At 31.4% G+C, this 20,286-nt stretch overlaps 2 protein-coding genes across 2 annotated transcripts; one reads left to right on the top strand and one right to left on the bottom strand.

Moving 5' to 3' along the window:
* The first annotated feature begins 7,131 nt into the window (after positions 1-7,131).
* Positions 7,132-11,739, top strand: LOC108914019. The gene is made up of 3 exons (XM_018719710.1): positions 7,132-7,221; positions 7,292-7,493; positions 11,444-11,739. Exons 1-3 carry the CDS (start codon positions 7,132-7,134, stop codon positions 11,737-11,739), a joined length of 588 nt encoding a protein of 195 aa, XP_018575226.1.
* Positions 11,740-15,930: 4,191 nt separating this feature from the next.
* LOC108914018 lies at positions 15,931-19,629 on the bottom strand. Its single transcript, XM_018719709.1, has 3 exons — positions 19,426-19,629; positions 19,136-19,355; positions 15,931-16,235 (listed from the first exon to the last, which is right to left on the bottom strand). Exons 1-3 carry the CDS (start codon positions 19,627-19,629, stop codon positions 15,931-15,933), a joined length of 729 nt encoding a protein of 242 aa, XP_018575225.1.
* Between the last annotated feature and the right edge of the window lie 657 nt (positions 19,630-20,286).

Raw genomic sequence — 20,286 nt, 5'->3', positions numbered from 1 at the left:
CATGGTCAGGAATTCCAGATGCTAATGTAGAATTTCTCAAAAGAGTGTCTATAAATGTAACTGTATACTTTATAAATGAATAAAAAATTTACAATTTTTAATTAAAAACCTGTTTTCTATCAAAATTATCTCTTGCGTGAATTTTGGGACACTCTTTATTTTAATAGTTGCCAAATTATCCTGACAATCAATTTAACTGCATTAGTCAATGTTCGTTTGTTTTTCTTGAGGTTAGTTTCCATGGTTCTGATTTCTGGACTGTCGATTCGAATTTCGCTCATTAGAGCATTTTTAGTTTTCATTGTGCGTAGACCGTGATAGGTTTCTTTTCTTATGTACTTGTCTTGAAATCTCAACTTGTTACCCTGACCTGTTGTATTATTCCCACTTTAAAATATAATGCATTATATAATATACAGGGTGGGCCACCTCGGTCGCTAGGGACCAGACGGCAAATGTTATAGAAACCTGTTTAGGTGGGTATGTGTAGGTTGATTAAAGCTACATTTTAAAAATACTATTTTCAAATTTATAGGGTGTCCAGGAAAAGCCTACCATGTCAAAGTTATGTATTTTTAAATGGAACACTCTGTTTTTTACTGAATTTTGGAAAGCAGCGGTGACAACATTTTTAACATTAACATTTTCGCATCGTATTAGCTATAGGATACAGGGATGGTCAAAAGTACGGAATAAAATTCATATCTTTTGAATGAGTTAATTTTTTTAAAAAACGCCGAAACACGTTAACTGATTTTGATTTTTTCCCGTCTTTCGGTTATATAATAATTAATTTTTCTTCAACCCCCTAACCCCCAGCTACCTCTACTTTTTTTTCAAATGGAAACATAAGGCATGAGGGGGCTCGTTGAAAAGCTTATAGAAAACCGAATCCAACCATACCAAATAAACAAGAAAATCACAGCTAGAGCAGGTATCAGGTCAAATGTTCGGAAATCCAGGTAGCGTGCGGCAGTTTATACAACTCTAAAAACCTTGCTATTGAAAAAATAAAACTTGTTTATTTGGTATGGCTGGATTCGGTTTTCTATAAGCTTTTCAACGAGCCCCCTCATGCCTTATGTTTCCATTTGAAAGAAAAAAGTAGGGGTAGCTGGGGGTTAGGGGGTTGAAGAAAAATTAATTATTATATAACCGAAAGATGGGGAAAAATTAAAATCAGTTAACGTGTTTCGGCGTTTTAAAAAAAAAATTAACTCATTCAAAAGATATGAATTTTATTCCGTACTTTTGGCCATCCCTGTATAATTTCTTTTCTTAACACGTGGCACCTCTAAAACCTGTAGGTAAAATAAATTAAAATTTAACTTCAGCGAAAGTTATGAAAATCTTTTGAAAATACCCTAGAAACGAGTTATATAATTAGTTCCTATAGGTACACTGGTGTGTGTAAAGAAACAATAAAATTAGTTTAATTTCTTATAACTATCTATGTATTGTAAATATTTACTTTTATGTTTATCTATATAAAATCATATTTGGCTGAAGACAGAATCGGAATAACAATGAAATATATTGAACAGTGCATCAGTTAAATGGTGAACAACCTAGTGAATAGGTGAATAACGAAAGAAAATTTATAACTCTTTTTAATTAGATAATAAAAATTACTTTTCAAAATATTTATAAGCCTCTTGGACCTTTTGAGTTTCCTTAACGTATGGTATTTATTATGTCTTTTATCATTGTACAAATTATAAATGTCCAACTTTAACTATTTTTCTTTAAATTTCTTCAAGCTCATACATATGAATATTATTATACAATTTATAATTGTATAGCAGACACGTTCTCAAAAAATTTTTTAAAATTTTGTATGCCTTTTTAATCCCCTTAGCCTCGAACATTTTTCCTTTCCTTAATGTATGAGTTTTATTATGTCTTCTTAAATCATTGTACGAATTATAAATGTGTATCAGACTCGGTCCTAATTTTTGCTATTTTTTCTCTCAAATTTATACAGGGTGTCCCTGAAAAGAATGGACAACGCTTGACTACAGGTTCCTAATAAGACTATTTAGCCTAACTTACCTATATACAAAAATGCACGCCTACTGAGATATAGCCTTCTAAATATAAAACAGATAACTTAGTTTTTTTCGAATAATTTGAAAACTGTTTTTCTTAGAAACTTCAAAGATATGCATATTTTTTTATATAAGGGCAATGTAAATATAGAATTTGGTGATAATACATATACAGGATGTTCTCTTTCTAGTGCCTGTGCGCCACTGGCTATCCCGTAACTTTTTGTGTGTGCGTCAATGACGACAGAAAAATAAGCACTATTTTAGAAGATTTTTTGCCTCTTACAAAATTTTGATATCGTTTATGGATTTCGAGTAAAATTGGCATTTTTTACACATTCAATAATATAAAAGTAGTTTAAGATAAATAGAATAGTCTAGTACGAGGTGCCGTATAACAAAGAAACAAATTCATAACAATAATTAAAAGGTTCATTATCAAGCTAGCTGTGATTTAATTTTAGTTTACCTTGTTTTTTATTGCAATTTATACTTTTGCTGAACAAACTGTTATGTTATTAGTTTTGGGTTATTGTGATGGAAATTGTTGTGCTACTGTTCGAACATATGCTGAGTTTTCTTAATCGAAGAATTCCAAATCACAACTTTTAACTGTAACATTAAATCGTGGATAATGTACGGCCGGAACTAATCAGCTGGAGGAACAAATTTTGGAAAGGGTCGAAAAAATTCCTCAAGTAAAAAAAGGCGTTTAGCAGCAGAGGTTGTCTTTCAAAGTGTTCCGTTAATAGAGTATTAGAAGACCAGTTATTAGAGGTTACTATACTAACAGGTGGATAGGTGTAGGAAATAATGCCCCTTTAAAATGACCACCTCGATCCCCGGACCTAAACCCATGTAATTATTTCCTTTGGGGAGCGTTGCGGACCACAGTTTATAACTTTTCAGTAAATACAGAAAACGAATAATGGGAAAGAATACAACATGAAATTAGTGTTATGAGAGGTAATGCACAATTATTGGGTAAAATTCATTTTAATTTTCGAAAAACTAATGCTTGCGTTTAAGAACAAGGAAGTAACTTTGAGCATTTACTATAATATTATTTTAATGTGATTACAAATATCAATTTAGGTTTATTTAAAATGTTAATGTTGACTTTCTTACGTTATTAGTTGATACTGTTTATTTAAAATATTAGTGTTGATTTTTATTTTATTGATTGATAATACCTACTAATACTAAAAATGTGTAGTTATTTTTTTTATGTGACGTTTTTTCATTATTATTCCCTGCTATGAGGCTGCAGTTATAAATTATTTTTTACAAATCGGAATGTTTGCCTATATTTAATGTATAAAAAATGCCTTTATTCGAAATCCATAAACGATATCAAAATTTTGTAAAAGCAAAAAAATCGTCGTCATTGGCGCACACACAAAAGAGTTACGGGATAGCCAGTGACGCACAGGCACTAGAAAGAGAACATAAGTTTAAGACGTTTTACTCTATATATTTTATTTATTTTAAAATATATGTCGAGATATATGAAAAAGTGAGGCGCAGACGGGGTCGGCGCACAGTGGAGTGCCCGAGCGGCGCGGCGCGCTAGTCAAAATGTATATTGTTAATAGGTAAAATAATACGCTTTGCAATGTAATTACACCAAATAACTCCTCCGTATTTTGTCAAGGTTTGTTTAAAGATTACTTTTAAATTTTAGTAACATCAAAAACTTGATTTTTTGTTATTGTTTTTGAGTCTTGAAAATGACCGTTTTTGCATTTTTTCGTACATTAAATTGTTTATAACTCGGAAACCGTTAATTTTAGGAGCATAGTATTTGCAACTATTTTGTTTAGAATACCCCAAAATACCTAAAATAACTTTTTCCGGAGCAAAACAAGTTATTTTTGCAATTTGTTTAAAAAAAAAATAGTTTAAAAAAATTGTGACCAGGTTACCGGTTGGTAACATTTTGATCCTCATTCAGGGACATCTCACGGAGGTGATTATGCAAAAAAATCGAATCCACTAATTTTTTCATACGAAGCCGCCGATTTTGCCTTGTCTATATGTCTTCTTTTATAATCTTACAAATTATAAATATATAAAAGTATCATTTTAAGAAATATACATGTGTAGCAAACTCTTTCTTAATTTTCGCTATTTTTTTCTTTATGCTCTTTATCCCCCTGAGCCCCAGATGTGTTTCCTTTTCTTAATACGTTATATTTATTATTAATTCCTTTACTAATTTATGAGGTAAGAAAGTATAGCAACTTCTCCCTAATTTCTACGATTTTTTAAATTTCTTTATGCCCCCTTAGCTCAGGATTTTTAACATTACAATATTTATGGGGCCTTTTTTATTATAAAAAGGAGTTTTTGTTATCTAATTAAAAGGAATTATACATTTTCTATACGTTTGTGTTCACTATTTAACTGGTCCATTGTAATGTTTAATTTTTCGTTTCCGATTCTGATTCGATACTACTATCGATAATATCGATACTACACTTTACTTATACCAATGAGGTAAACATTTGCACGCAGCCATGGCGAATTTAGGAAAGTAAAACTGATTTTTTGAGCAACAACAATGGAACTAGCCTTGCACCGTTTTCTATTTAGACACCTCTTTCTCCAGTTGCAAGGAGTCAAAAATGTATCAAAAAATTTTTTTTAATCACTATCTTGTTTTTTAAGATATTCAGTTGAAATGCGAATGGAGTATTTCCCCTACGTTTTTAAGCACTCTTATGATACAAATGTATTGTTGTTTAGACCAAGTTTTCCTATATTTTAGTCTTTAGCACAAAATATGTGGTTTGTGTTTGACAATTGCGAAAACTAAATGCAGCGGGTTAAACTACAGTTTTAATATTTTTTTTATATTCGGTTTTCTTTATGTAATACAGGATGTTTCTCAAATAAATGCATTCCTTGAAATGGGTGAGAGGGCACGAATGAGTAACTTTTATTAAGCAACTGATGGTCTAATAGATTACGTTTTAAAATGAAAAAATTTAAATTTTGTGTTCGAAAATGAATTACTTATCTATTCTCATTCTCTACAAAAATTGTTCAAAGTTGTTTCCATATGCTAATGAACATGCTTCCAAGCGACGTTCAAAATTCTGTCACCAAAAACACCACACCAAACATTCACTGAAAACAGGAAGCAAGAAGTATAACGTGAAGATTTGCATCACATCAATAGTGAATGTTGTGAAAATTTAGTATGCCACCTCTAGTAAAACAACATTGATCCGTAAAAAGCACTTTGTTTGTAAAATCCGGATCTTATGCTATTTGATGTCGAAACTACTGACAAAATTCCACGTGGCTGAAAATCATTGTTATATAATGCCTGAACCCTTTGTATATGATAGGGGTGTAATAATTGTTCCCGTAGTACACGCCACACGATACAGTTAGGTACACCCACTTCTCGGCCAATGTCACGAGTACTACGCCTTGGATCTTCCTCAACGAAGTTTATGATGTTTTCTTCGTTGTCGAAAATATGTTGCGGCCTTTGCCGTCCACGACCTTCATACCTCAGGTGAACATTCCCGCTATCCCCGAACCTTTCAAGTGCCTTTTCCATTGTCCTACTGTTAGGTTGTGGTCTGTTACGCTAACGAACCGCATACAAACGACAAGTCTCATCATTTAGACTGTACTGATATTCTCCGTACATTAGCACCATATCTGGTAGTTCTTGAACAGAAAACATTTTATACGCCGAGTAAGTAAAACTGCAACACACAACTAAAGAATACAAGACAGACTGACTTACCATTAAATTTGCTTGATTGTGGAAGTCAGGTAGAACGTCAGCCAATTAGAGAAGCGCTTCATGTATGTAGCGAGTCCGAAGCATTCTGACCGTGCACGTGCACAAGATGCACGTACACTTTTGGTGAATATAGAGTCTTATTTCTGTTCTTCAGTGTTTTAGTGTACGTTTCTTTACAATGTATTGTTCTAATGCGAAAATAGCTTCAACTTAAATTATGTTTACTTTGTATTCAAGTTAGCTCATAAATAGAAGTCTCTGAAACTAAAATGTGTTAATCCTAGTGGTTATTCTTTTTTCATTAAAAGAAATTCGTTATTCAAAAACACTTTTCCTTCATCTTGATAGTTTAGTTAATCGACAAAAATTGTCGCATTTAGGGTTCAGAAAATCCACAAATGATGAATGTAGACGACATGTGGTTTCAACAAGACGGCGCCATATTATGCCATATAACCCGAGGAATAATTCAATTACTACATGAGTCATTTTCTGGTCCTGTAATTTCCCGTTTTGGTTATCAGAATTGGCCGCCCAGATCATGCGGTTTAACGCCGTTGAACTTTTTTCTTTGGTTTTTTTTTAAATCTAAGGTTTATGCCAACAATCCTACAATCACTCATGCCTTGAATGAAGAAATTGAGTGCTGTATCAACGAAATTCAAGCAGCATTTATGCGAAACGGTGATGCAAAATTTCGACAAAAAATGCGTATGCGCCAGCAAAACCGTGGTGGCCATTTATGCTCTTCGATATACAACTTTATACTGTATATTTTACGGATCAATAAAAAATCTACAATTTCTATCAAAATTACTTTTTCAGTTTGACCTTACTAGAGAATTACAAGAAATTAAGTGTTGTTTTATGAAACATAGTTGCAAAATGTAACTCTTGAAAAATGACATTCTGCAAATTGTTACCATGACCATTCTCCCTCTTCATGCAGCTTCGTAACATATTCAATTTATTACTCAAATTCAAGATCAAGATCTTTTGGACAATTTTCTTTTATTCCTATTTGTCTTTAACTAGAAAAGCTAAACAATATTTGTTTAGCTTTCAATAGTTCCTTTGTCCTATTTTGTTCACAGTTATTCTCCAAATTAGTTGCAAATATGTCTACAACTTGTGCTACTAACTTCAGGATGCACGCATTAATTATTCATGGCTGCTATAAGTATGAATTCGTTTTTCACTTTCTAATCAAATAACTGGTCACGTCGCGTCACGTACTTTATAGGAGTATAAATAATGTGCCCTCTTATTAAATTTAAATCACTAATTATTTATTTCTCATAAGAACCACACATTACCATGCGACATTCAATTTTATTTCTTATGTTTGCAACAGCGCTTGCCTCCCCAAAAATTAAGTACGAAGATCTTTCTTCAGAACTGAAACAGGTAAATAAATTTTCTTATCTTTAAAATATATGTATAGATTTCCTAATAACATGCTATTAATTAATTTCAGTTGGAAGATGCTAAAACAACGGGTAACGACTTTACTGAAAATGTCAGTTCTCTGGAAGATAACATAGAGGACTATCTAAAAACGTCTAACTTTTCCTTTAAAGTTCCTATCATTGATTCTACTATTCTCTTGGATGCAAGGAAATTAGATAGCGACGAATTAAATTTGAAATTTGATTTCGGCAGTTCCGGTGATGTTGAAGGTTAGTTATAAACAATATCATAATATATACAGAGTGTTTTGTTAACATCGAAAACTTAATTTTGAAGTGTCTAATAGATCTTAAAGGTATAGCGAGTGTCCCAAAATTCACACAAGAAATAATTTTGATAGAAGACACAGGTTTTTAATTAAAAATTGTGAATTTTTTTATTGATTCATTATATTACTATGTTTGGAATAGCATATCGGGTAAATGACCTACATGGCTTTGTTGGCACATATACACTCTTTTGTTGAAATTCTCCATGACCTTTTTGCATAAATGCGGTTGAATTTCGTTGATATAACGCTCAATTTCGTCCCATATTCGAAGAAGATGATGCCTCCAGCCCAAATTCCGCACTAAACAGTGACAGGCTGTAGATGCATTTGTTTCTCAACAATCACTCGTGGATTTTCTGAACCACAAATGCGACAATTTTGTTGATTAACAAAGCCATTAAAATTAAAATGAGCCTCATCACTGAAGATGATTTAGTTCGAAAAATCAACATCCACTTGTTCCATAATCAATTCAACAAACTCTCTTCACTCTGCGTGATCAGTAGGTGTCAGAACTTTATAAGCATGAAGATATAAATCTTTCGTGAAAATACACTGTAGAGAACTTCTCGAAATGTCCAATTCTTGACCACGGTACCGAATTGAAGTTCCTAGACTCTCAGCAACACTCCCACGAACTGATTCGATGTTTTGTTGATAAAGTTAAATCACTATTCCGACCATATTTTGTACGAAACTTGCGAATGGTAGCTTCCAAACCTTCACTATTCTTAAAATATTGCTCAACAATGAAAACGCGTTGTTCTTTCATGTGGCGCTCCAATTTTATTAACCCTGAACTGTCAGCTGTCGCACTGTCTTTTTATTTTCGTTGGCAACACTTTACTGCATAAATGGCGCAAAATTCAAATCTTGCGTGATTTTTGGGACACCCGATATGTTCACATAAAAAGACAAATTTCCAGTTTTCCGTCTTATAAATCACAACCACTCTTCTTAGTTATAAACTAAATAGCTCTCAAATACTCTATTCAGTAATGTATCTATCACAACTTGTTATTTGATTACCAAATAGCAGCGGAAAAGCGAACTTTGTCCTGCGTTACTTTGAGGTTTATCTAATGTCTCTTTTAAAATTGGCAATTACTATTTAAAGTGTTTGTCAAAATGTTGAAATCAATAATTTTTTCTTGTTCATCGCAAGTTACATTAACCTATCGCAAAATATGCCACCTAAGAGATGTAAAATAAAATACAAATCAACCAAATTATTTTTCTTATTTCAAAATATTTAAGAAAATAACATTCAGCAAATTTAAAATGGCGTCTTATTAAATCGACAAAACCGACTATATATTATTATTATTATTATTATTATTTATTGGTGTTTAAATACATAATAAAATGCTTAAATAAAAAATTGCAACTCAGCAATTTAATCACCTCAAAATTCAAAATTTTATCTTTGGCAAAATTTACAGGGTATTGTTCTCGGGAATATTTTTGGGATCATTTTAAACCAAAAAATTTTATGTTTCCAAAATAGAGCGCGTTGAAATTACAAAAAAAATATATAACAATTTTTCAAGTGCCTATATCTGATGATGTTTTACGTAAATTTATAAAACTTAAACTAGTGCTTTAACTAATTAAAAAATATCACTAAATTTATACAGGGTGATTCACAGCTTATTCAAAATAAAAATTCTGGATGTACAGGGGACTCTTACAAATACAATTTTGTAAAGAAAAAATCAAAAAGGGCAGTTCAAAAATAATTTAAAAGTACACTTCTGCACGGTACAGGAAACTGGTCCACTGTAAAACCTGACCTGGCACAATGGTAGTTTTAGGTATTTTTAATATTTTGTGTCTAAATATTCTGTGTACCAGATTCTTAGTGTAAATAAAATAATTTAATTATTAAACTTATCTCTATTCAAAATTACTTTATTTAACGACTACAGTGTCAAAGTTGGCAATTATTTTTTCGAATAATTCCAACACGCTTTGTCTGATTTAAACATAATATGGTATTCGGGTATTTGTGTAGATGTTACTATTTGAAGGGGAATGAATGGGAAAATATTTCCACCCCTAAACAAATACGAACATATTTTTTTCTGGCGACCTTACAACTTCAGTTCCTCACAAAGGTAGAGGCATTTTCAAGTTTTTTTTCTCTCTTTCAAACTTTTTGTATTCTTAACGGTTTTCGCGTAATTAATTGGTCATCATCATTATCAATACAAACATGATTTAATTGTCATTAACGACTTGATTTATCTAAATATAAAATAATAATTCGTGAAGTACAAAAAGTTGTGATCGATTATACTTACATGAAATTTATTTGAAATTAAATTATTTAAATTGTTACTATCAAATTTGAATCTCTGTGGTTATTTTATTTGAAGAGTATTAAATGGATGAATTGCAGAAAAATGGAAACTGAAATAAATGCAAAATTTTTTTTTCTTCATTGTGTTACTGAAAATGTATACTATTTACTCTTATTTTCGAGAAAAAACCATTTCATTATAAGTCTCTTTGCTCCATGAACTATGATTTAGTTTTTATTACGAAATATGTCAATTTTTTTACAATTTATAATGAGATTTATATCAAAACCTCGTTTTTAATGACTAATAAAATAATTAATTACAAGATAACTATTAGAAATACAATGAAATTGCGAGGGACAAGTTATAGCAATTATTTCGGTTACTATGTCAAAAAGTAACAACTATACATAAATACTGATATATCATACATCTGAGAAAGTGTTTAATTTAAAAAACTAAAATTTTTGGATACAACTTTAATATCTCCGAGCAGTTAAATAAAGCAAATCTAGGTCACTAAGACACGATTTTTAGGTCTAAAATGATCCAAGGAACACATCCCTAATATTATGATATTGACTTCAAATAAACAAAACGAAGCCGTTGTCACACAAACGAAAAATTTTTGTAGAAATTTGTGTGAAGTTTTCTCGATAAAAGGTACAAATAGAAGCTTTAATTAAAAATTTTGTACTGATAATTGACGATTACTTTTCTAAAATTAAACAATATATCTGTGTTCAAGACTTACTGTTTTGTAAAAAAAAGATTAGAAAATATGAATAGCAATATTAACAATAAAATCATAGGGTGTCCACAATTCACGCAAACAGAGGTTTTTAATTAAAAGTTTTTTACTGATTCGTAAAGTATAATAGGGTTATTTATGGAATAGCATATCGGGTAAATGGCTTCCACGGCTTTAGTGGTACATACACACTCATTTGTCGAAATTTTCCATGATCGCTTTGAATAAATGCTGCTGAATTTCGTTGATACAGCGCCCAATTTCCCCCTTCAAGACGTAGGTGGTCGTGAGCTTTTGCCAATTTTGATCATCAAAATAAAACATGAATTCGATTATTATTCTTTTTCTCCTAAACGGTTTATTTTATCGACAATAAACAAAAATACCTTTTTTAGTCTAAGGTTGAAGCTATCCAGGTTTATTATTTTAAAGTCTTTATCATACAGGGTGTTAAAAATGTAGGCACTAAGTTGTAAAGCTTAACCCGCGCCTGGTAAACTAAAAAAGCTAAACATGTTTCAAGGACACTATTTTAAGAGGTCCTTACTAGTGTCTATCACATAAAATTTTTATTAAATTATATTAAGTTATTCAAGAAAAACCGATTTCGAGCGGCGTCCTTCAGGGACACAATATCTGTACGAAAAATTTGTATAGGAACTTGTCATCTTATTTTTTCATGTTCTATCTGCACTCGAGAGATTTCCCACATTTTCCCGGACACCCTGTATACAAATACACATTTACATTTAATATACATTCATTTAATTTAATACATTTCAACACAAGCAAATTTTTTTAACAAAAAGTGACTTTTCATTTTGTATTTTTTAGCTCGCAAAAAATCCAAGATTAAGAAAGTTTTTGTTCCCATATTGGTGTTCATCCTTCTTAAAGCAATGGTCCTTGTGCCACTAGCTTTAGGTATACTTGGAATTAAAACCTGGAACGCTATTCAACTGTCCTTTATTTCATTTGTATCTGCGCTAGTTTTGGCAATTTGGAAGTTGTGTTCCAAAGTTAATCATGACCATCCACCTGCCATCATTCACAACGCTTGGGACCCATACCATCATGATAGATCTGATGCAGCTCAGCAAATGGCGTACTCCAATTACGCTCCATCATAGTTCCTGTGGGGTATATGTTGTTATTTATTGTTATTTATTTCAAACAATTGTGAAAATCAAATATAGAACATACTACAAACATGAATAAATTTTTATTATTAGAATTAGGAAGGTACCTGAAAAATTCGTCTACCAAGGACGAACACATTAAGTTATTTGTATCCATTTTTATATTTCTTAAAAAAATATATATATAAAAAATGTTCAAATCTACAACAATAAGCTTCCCTGTTTTAAATGAAACACCCTTTATATTTACATTTACATAAATTGTAGGCTCAATTCCCATGTAATATAATGTAATACAAGGAGACACGGAAGCATCGCCACTATCAAGACAATAGACCGGGAGATATTAGACTGAAGTTCGACGACGTCTTTCTCGTTTATGCCTCTGAGAGTACTGAAAGGTAACCGAGAGACAAGTTCAATAAACTAAATTTAAAAGATGGGCTGCGGGACACCTTCATGAAAATTCAATTTTCCTATTCAAAAAAATAATGTGTACAGCGACGTATTTCTCACTTATGCCATGTTCGTAAGTCGAAGAGAAGTATCGATTTTATCACGAAATTTTTTTGGCATAAGTGTCGCAAGAGACCTAAATATTGAAAACTTTGTAAGAAAATGTGGAAAAACATCTTTATTTGTCTACCAATTTCTCATTAATGCCAATTAGAAATATGACATTATTATATTCGAAAAGCTCATAAAAAACATTGGCATAAGTCCTACTAAGGACTAAAGAAAATAGGGCTTTGGAAAAGCTGCGGAAAATTTNAAAGGTTACGTTTCAATAACACGTAAAGCTTCTTTAAAGTACGTTTGTAGCGAAAGTTTTGATGTTTTTGTACAATAAGAATACTAAATAAGGATTTAATTGGACGAAACCGTTTCTTTCACAGGTTTCAAAAGTTTATCTAATCAAATACAAAATTCTTATTACTATTTTTATTCCCATGGAAACTACATAAAATCTACCTAATATCTTATAAATATATTAATAATATAATATTTATTATGTATTTTTATATAAATACTTAGTACCTAGTATTTGTATAATATTCACAAAAAAACAATGGAAAACACAAGTGAATAGTGTTTCTACAGGATACCTACAAACGTATTTATTACATACCTAAATTACGCAGGGTAGTTTTGTTGCTTTCAAAATAAGTCAAATAAAAGATATTAAAAAAACAAATTAAAGTAGAGACTAATAGACCACTGATTTTAAAACCGCACGACAGAAATACGGGGACATTATTATTTTCTTAGGCGTCTTCACACTAGTACTCTCACACTGGGGAACAATACAATATTAGTAATTTTTTTCTGTTCTATGTCTTCCATATTGCTAACAAAATTCGGTATCTTAACGTACTCAATCGAAACTTAACAGGCAACTAAAACCCGACTACGCGACTCACTGACAACACACGCAAGCATACGACATCGGTTTCCCATGCGGTGACGTCACACCCGCCGCGCATCGGTTCAGCGGATACTCGGGGCGTCAGTTTACAATTTCTTTTGGATGAGTTATAGGCAATATAAAATTCTAATTTTTTGCAGAGAACTTTAAAAATGCAATATCTATCCATTAAGCAAAAAAAATAAAAAAATGCTGAATGAGCCCATTATATTTTATTCAGTTGTCAACCCGTCTTAAGTGAGTTGTTTTGCTCGGGTATGTATTTTATTAGAATTTATTCCTGCAGTCAGGAGTAGTGAACTCTTATTTGTAGGAAATTAGGACTCACTTAGTGTAACTGTGGCCTCACTTAAGTATTTCTGGTATAAACCCGAATTTGTCTCAGTTCGCATGCATGTATGTCGACCGTTTACTGCCACTGTCCTGCAGCTAAAAGGGTTTTAGTGCACATGTTGTATAAGTACCTAGTGCGTGCAGCAATTAATTTTCTATTGCCGATTTCCATATCTTAGTCAACACACATCAATGAAGCTGTACCCCAGCGTCTTTAATATACAGGATATTCATATTAAAACTTCCCTCCTGGAAAATATCGGAATTAAAACAAAAAACAAAAAAAAAAAATAAGACACGTCGATTTTCTTTTCAAGGGGGACACGTGATGGCGTAAGTTTTAGTATCTTGGAAGCTACCCCTTAAGCAGAAGTGTAAAAAAAACTTAAATTTTAAGAGGCTGAGAGAATGTTGAGTGACACCTCATTTTTAAGCTTTTTCAATTCTGCCCATGAAAACATATGACTTTTTTAATGTTAGTTTGGATATGGCAATAAAATCATCACTTAAAAAATAAAATGAAATATGAAATGATAAAAAAAATGAATGAAAAAATGTTATTTTATTAAATGTGCAAATTGATTTCCCTCCGCTTCCATACAATAATAAAATATTTGCTCCACTTCCGAACTAACATTTCGAAGCCATTCGTCAACAATTCGCCTACGAAGCTGCTCAAGCGAGTTCGGTCGTGTCGCATAAATTTTCGACTCTAATTGTCCCCATAGAGAAAAGTCTAAGGGCGTTAGATCTAGCGATCTGGGAAGCCACTCAACTGAACCTCTGCGTTCTATTCAGTTCTGATTAAGAAAATCACGCACAGCTACGGCATAATGTGGTGGAGCATCATCCTGCTGAAACTACACATCCTTCTCTGGCAAAGCGTAATTTTCCAATTCTTCCACAATCTTCGGGTAGATATTCGTTTCCAGTAAATTCAGATACATGTTTCCATCCAGATTTCCCGATAGGACCCTATGAGGTGGTCTCCCAGTATGCCTACCCAAACATTCAATTTCCTCGGATGCTGCGTATTAGTTTCATGAAAAATGCGTGGATTTTCACTCCAGTAGCGGCCACTATGGCGGTTGACTCGACCATCCAGTGGGAACGTACATTCATCGGAAAACAGAATGAGTATAAAAAATTTAGATTCCTTCGAGCACGATCACTCGTTTCTTCATAGAACTGCAAGCAGCGATTAGGAGCGTCTTCATTAATTTCTTATACCAAATTAATTTTGTATGGGTGACAGTTATGAATTTTTAACATATGGCAGCAACTAGGTACCGAAATTCCTGAAGTACTTGCAAGTTTCCTGAGACTCAAATTTAGTTCCATTGCAATATGACTCAGGACAGCTACCTGATTACCCTCATTACGTACGACCTGTTCACGTTGATGCTTTCTGTTTGCAACCGATCCACTTTCCGAAAATTTATGTACTAGGTCCAGAATGTACCGATGCGATCACTAAAAATCGTGCAGTCATTATTCTTGTAGAACAAGCTAATTATTTCCTATTTTTCAGCAATTGTATAAACCATTTTCACGAATTGGAATTCAATCTACTTTGTTATTATTTTACAGGATATTGTCTTGACAAGACAAGATGTGACAATCTTGTCTCGTTTAAAGTAAAACAGGTAAAAAAGTTGAGCTGATAGAGTATGAAGTTTTTGTATTGACATATAAACGAAAAATCAAAACAAATTAAAAATGTTGTTGAGGTGTTACTCAAGATAGGGTGACATTTAAAGTGTAAGATTTTTTACGCCTCTGAATGAGGGGTAGCTTCCAACACACTAAAACTTACGTCATCATGTGCCCCCTTTGAAACGAAAATCGACATGGCTCAGGTTTTCTTTGTTTTTTAATTCCGATATTTTACAGGTAAGAACTTGTAATGTATAATAATTTGTCGCTAAACTACAGCTAACAATTAATCGCCAAATGTTAACACTTGTGTCAGAGTCGTTGACTCAAAAATCCGGATCGCTACTATAAAGCTGATGTAAATCTTTGGACTCTATGCCATTACAACGTGAATCTTGAAACGCTAGTCGATCACTCCATGTTTCTATGAGAATGGGAGCTTAAAATGAGGTTATATAGATTATGATGCTACAAATCGCATAATTAAATTCAATATTTCATATCTAATATCTAGTAAGTAATAGCTTATTTAAAACTTATTTAAAATTGACTGAAAGAAAATATTTTTACAATGTTGTTATTTGTTTTCATTAATATAATTTCTATACACTAGATATTTTTATAGATATTAGCAGCCATCTAATGTTTCACTAAATTTTTTTCATTTTCTTAAAAAATTTCGTCATTGTGAATAAGTGATAAACTACACTTATTGTTTAAAGTTTATTTACAAAATAAATATAAAATAAATAATCGCATTATTCTACCTAATTAACATATGCAGAATATGCCATTTTATTAGCGTCCTCGTTGAAATTTCTAGCAGCCACAGCTTCCCATCCTGCGGGTGCGGCAGCTATGTGGGCGTGGGCGCTATCTGCAGCAAGTTTCTGACACATTTGGAAAATGGCTAAGCCTGTAGAGATTATAAAGGAAAAGAATGCAAGCTGAAGACCATTCCATGCTTTTAGTCCAAGAACACCAATGGCAAAAGGTACTAAAGTTATGGCTTTAAGCAGGATGAATACCAAAATTGGAATAAAAATCTTCTTCAACTTGGATTTCTTGCGAGCTGGAAATACAAACAGTAAATATTTTATAATTTACTTTATAGGAGAAAATAACAAAACGGAAATTCATTCAAAATCACTATTTGACACCATTTTTTTTACTGGTGTCTATATTTAAAAATAATTAAGTAAAATTTCTAAAATCATTACAAAATTAAGTATTGTTATATATAAATATATTACCTTATTATTATTTATTTATTTGATGCATTAACCAATAGCCAAAGGCAGGTTGATAAGACAATACATTGTTATAAAATGTCACAATGATAATAAATACAAGCAACACAAAGTAAATAAATTTCAGTACAAGAAAATATGTCAATGTCATCCTGCAAATTATCGTAATTGGTAAGATACAGAATAAAAATTAAAGATTATTTTAAAAAGTTAGTATCTGAGTTTGGAAGATGTAATGTATTGCTAGACCTTTAATTGCTTCAATTCTAAATACCTGATGAATATACAATACAAAATGACATAGATTGTTACTTATTCATTAAAATAAGTAATAAAAACCTTGTGAGAAGAAACTTTACAAATCCTCTCTAGCAAATTTAACTAGTATATCCGACTTTAGATTTTATAAGAGCTAAACAGGCTAAATGAAAAATGTTACTGAGCAAAGCCTTGTGTTTTTTATAACAAACCCTAGATTTTTAGAAGCCGTACTATCTTTTTAACATGTTCGGCAAATGTTAATTTATGATCAAAGGTCACACTCGGAGCACAAAAGTATCCGGGACGAGCGAGAGTTGTTCTGTTTAGTTTACAGTCTAATTTAAAGGCAATGATTCCTTCGATGATAACAATTAATATTTGGCGGAAGTTTGTTGCTGAAATATAATTCTTGGATTTCATACAAGTTATTCTAAATTCTAACTTATTGACTCTATTTGCCAATATTGTTTCGTATAATCTGCAAATAGCGAACAGTGCACACCCAGATCAACAAGAGTGTCAATAAAAAATTATAAACAAAAAAAGGGTCCATCTTGAAGAACTCCAGAACTGCCGATATTTCAACGGATGTCAGTCCTATGAGTTCTACATACTGTTTTCTTCCACACAGATGAGTTAAAAGAAAAGGTGAGGTTGACGAATTGATTTACACTAGAACCGTTTTAAGATTGTCATTACGTCACGAGTGTGTCCTAATATCAAAGACAATCGTTGGTTACGTGAAACGCACCAAAAAAAGATACAATTATGGTATAAATGTCTTCATAGTCTCAATCTATCACAGACAATCGTTCCAATATTTTATGTGTATTAGAGTGAAAGAAAATGGTGAACGTTTGTTGGGTATTAATTTGAGACTGTAGTTTGACTGCTGCAGTTAAAACAAAGCAGAGCAGACACTCAGGTTAAAAATTTGACAGTTGTTTTGAGCGTCGAAATTTCATAATTAGTAATACGTGTTAAAATTTGATGAGATATCCAGATCAAGACATTTCAATTATATGAAAATAGTGACTAATTTGACTAGGATTTTTTGCCTTAGTTCATAAGAATATTGCTTGTGACGCAATGGAATACATACCTAATAGATACAGCGGTTTTAGTGGAACTTACTAATGAGCAGGCAATGACAATATTTTTACGTCAGAGTTTTTAAGGATGTGCAAAAATATTAACAGTCAAAATTAAGTAGTTTTTTTTTAAATATACCTACAGGACTTTCGAAAAGTAATAGATAATTTCGATCAAAAATTAAGTAGTTTATTTTTAGAAAAAACACTCCAAACACGTCAATTTTTATTTTTAACGTACAATTTTTATATAACGCAGTATACCAATATCTGTGGAGAGAGTGGACAAGGAAGAAAATATTTTTATTTTTCGTTTCACGGAAAAAGCAGCTCTGAATAATTTTTCGTTGTTTTTATAGTAAATGGAGAATTTTAAGTTTGTATGTCCAGTGAAAATTTTAATTTACAGTTAAATCAATAATTGTTTGGAAATAAAAAAGACACTGTGTAAAATTAAAAGTTCAAGAAAAATAAAAAAGTTAATTAGTATGAGACAAAACGATTATACTTGATTCGTCATTTCTCTGCAGTGCAATATAATATAATCCAAAATTATCGGTCAGAAGATGATCTGAGTATTTACAAGTTGTGAAAAAAATCAAAATATTTACAAACTAAACCAGAAAAAAACTTTAATTTTAAACTGCTTTCATTAATAGTATTACTTTTTATGCAGATAAAAATAAGGACAATTTACTCTGGCATCATCTTCAATTTTTTTCATTTCTAGAATGCACTGTATATGTAAACCTAAAAGTATTCTAGTTGGCAATCTTATATTAAAAACTAGGGAAATTATTTTATCAAGACTAATTTTTTGGTCTAAAAGGTAAATGTTTTCTCTCTTGAGCACTTTACATGTAAATACTATGAAGTCATCAATGATTTTGTAAAATGATAAATGGTCGTTACTTTCGAAAAGCTACCTTAAAGAGCTTTTCGATGAAAATATATACTGGACATTTTTCTTCAGAATATTTTTATCTATTCGCTTTAAAAAATTAAGACATCGATCACGGTAGTTAAGTTTAATTAATAAATTGGGTTCTGTATTAGATGGCAATTAAATTAGAAACGAAATTTATTCCATTACTAATTTTTTTAATAGATACCTTGCACATTTATAAGGCATCTTTAGTAAAATCCGAAAAAGTCAGATACATTTTTAGATACGAATAAAAAAAATTGGAAGAAAACAGGAAGTTATTCGAAAAAAAAATAGACAAAAGCGATCACGTATTTGTACTTTTAAATTGAAATTCAATTGACGTGTTCAAAAGTTTTTCCAAAAACAAAACAGTTTTATTGAATTTACTTGTTATTTTATGAGTATATATGTTTAATGATAAATGTAATTAATGACTTATTACCTTCAACAGCTCTTCCAGAATTAAAATTCAGTTTCAAATCGATTTCTTCATTATCCAAACCTCTTGAATCAAGTGTCAAATCGCCAATTGCTGGTAAACTAATTTTAACATTATGGCTTTTAATAAATTCCTCCAATGCTTCTTCGAGAGAATTGTCTGATCTTCCAAGTATTTCATTAGAACGATAATTGTTACGAGTCACCTCTATATTTTCAGTCAACTGTAATCAAGAAACAAAAGAAAAAAGTTATTAAACCTCTTTACGATTATTTAATTTTGCAAATTATTACATGAAACTGATCCCTCTGGAGTATAGTATCCAAAAATGAAAAAGCCTTATACTGGAAGCAAGCAATAGAATCATCTTCTTCACAAGAAGACCTCATCCTTTCTACCACTGAATCCAAAGGAGTTCCTTTCCAAAATGCAGGCTTTAGTGGCGTAGCACCGGCTAAAAAAATAAAACTTAAAGCTAAGCACACTCTAAAAGTCATTGTGTATTCCGAACAAAAGTAGACTACCGAATGATTAACTTCCATTCGGTGCTTTGCTTTTAATAGCAAAGCAATCGAAAGTTCAGATAAAAATAAATATTAATGATGCGTACAATATTTTTCTGTACTTGGTTTTGTAGTATATCCTGCTAGTGCCGTGCAGTTATTTTTGTATTAGGTCACCAAATAAGTATTAATATTCTACTATTATGCGTCCCCTTGCTAAATTTTCTACGTAATGTAACATATTCACTTTATCTTGTTCTAATTATTACTTAAATCGAAATACGGCACAATTTTATTTCTACAATGTAATTAGTAAATAAAGTAAATAAAAAGATACGTATAACTTGTTCTCTATGTATATGAGAATTTTTCGACATTTAATTTTTTTTAATTAATAAATTTAATCCTCGAATCAAAAAATCGGTCAAGGGTTATTTTTCTGGGATTATTTCTGTCTCACACCAAAAAAGCATACCTATATAAATAAAAAAACCAGAAACATTTAAGTATATCGTTTGGTAGTACGTTAATATGTATTTATTTTTTTCATAAATAACGAAATACCTACATAATTGTAAAAATCTAAAATTGTGCAGCAAATAAATAATTTAAGACAGTGTGTACCTACCTATAATAACTCGATTGAAGAAA

The sequence above is a fragment of the Anoplophora glabripennis genome, unplaced genomic scaffold (genome assembly GCF_000390285.2).
Source record: "Anoplophora glabripennis isolate ALB-LARVAE unplaced genomic scaffold, Agla_2.0 scaffold999, whole genome shotgun sequence".
NCBI lineage: Eukaryota > Metazoa > Arthropoda > Insecta > Coleoptera > Cerambycidae > Anoplophora > Anoplophora glabripennis.
The sequence above is the reverse complement of the archived record's forward strand: the minus strand, read 5'-3'. Positions and strand labels throughout refer to the sequence as shown.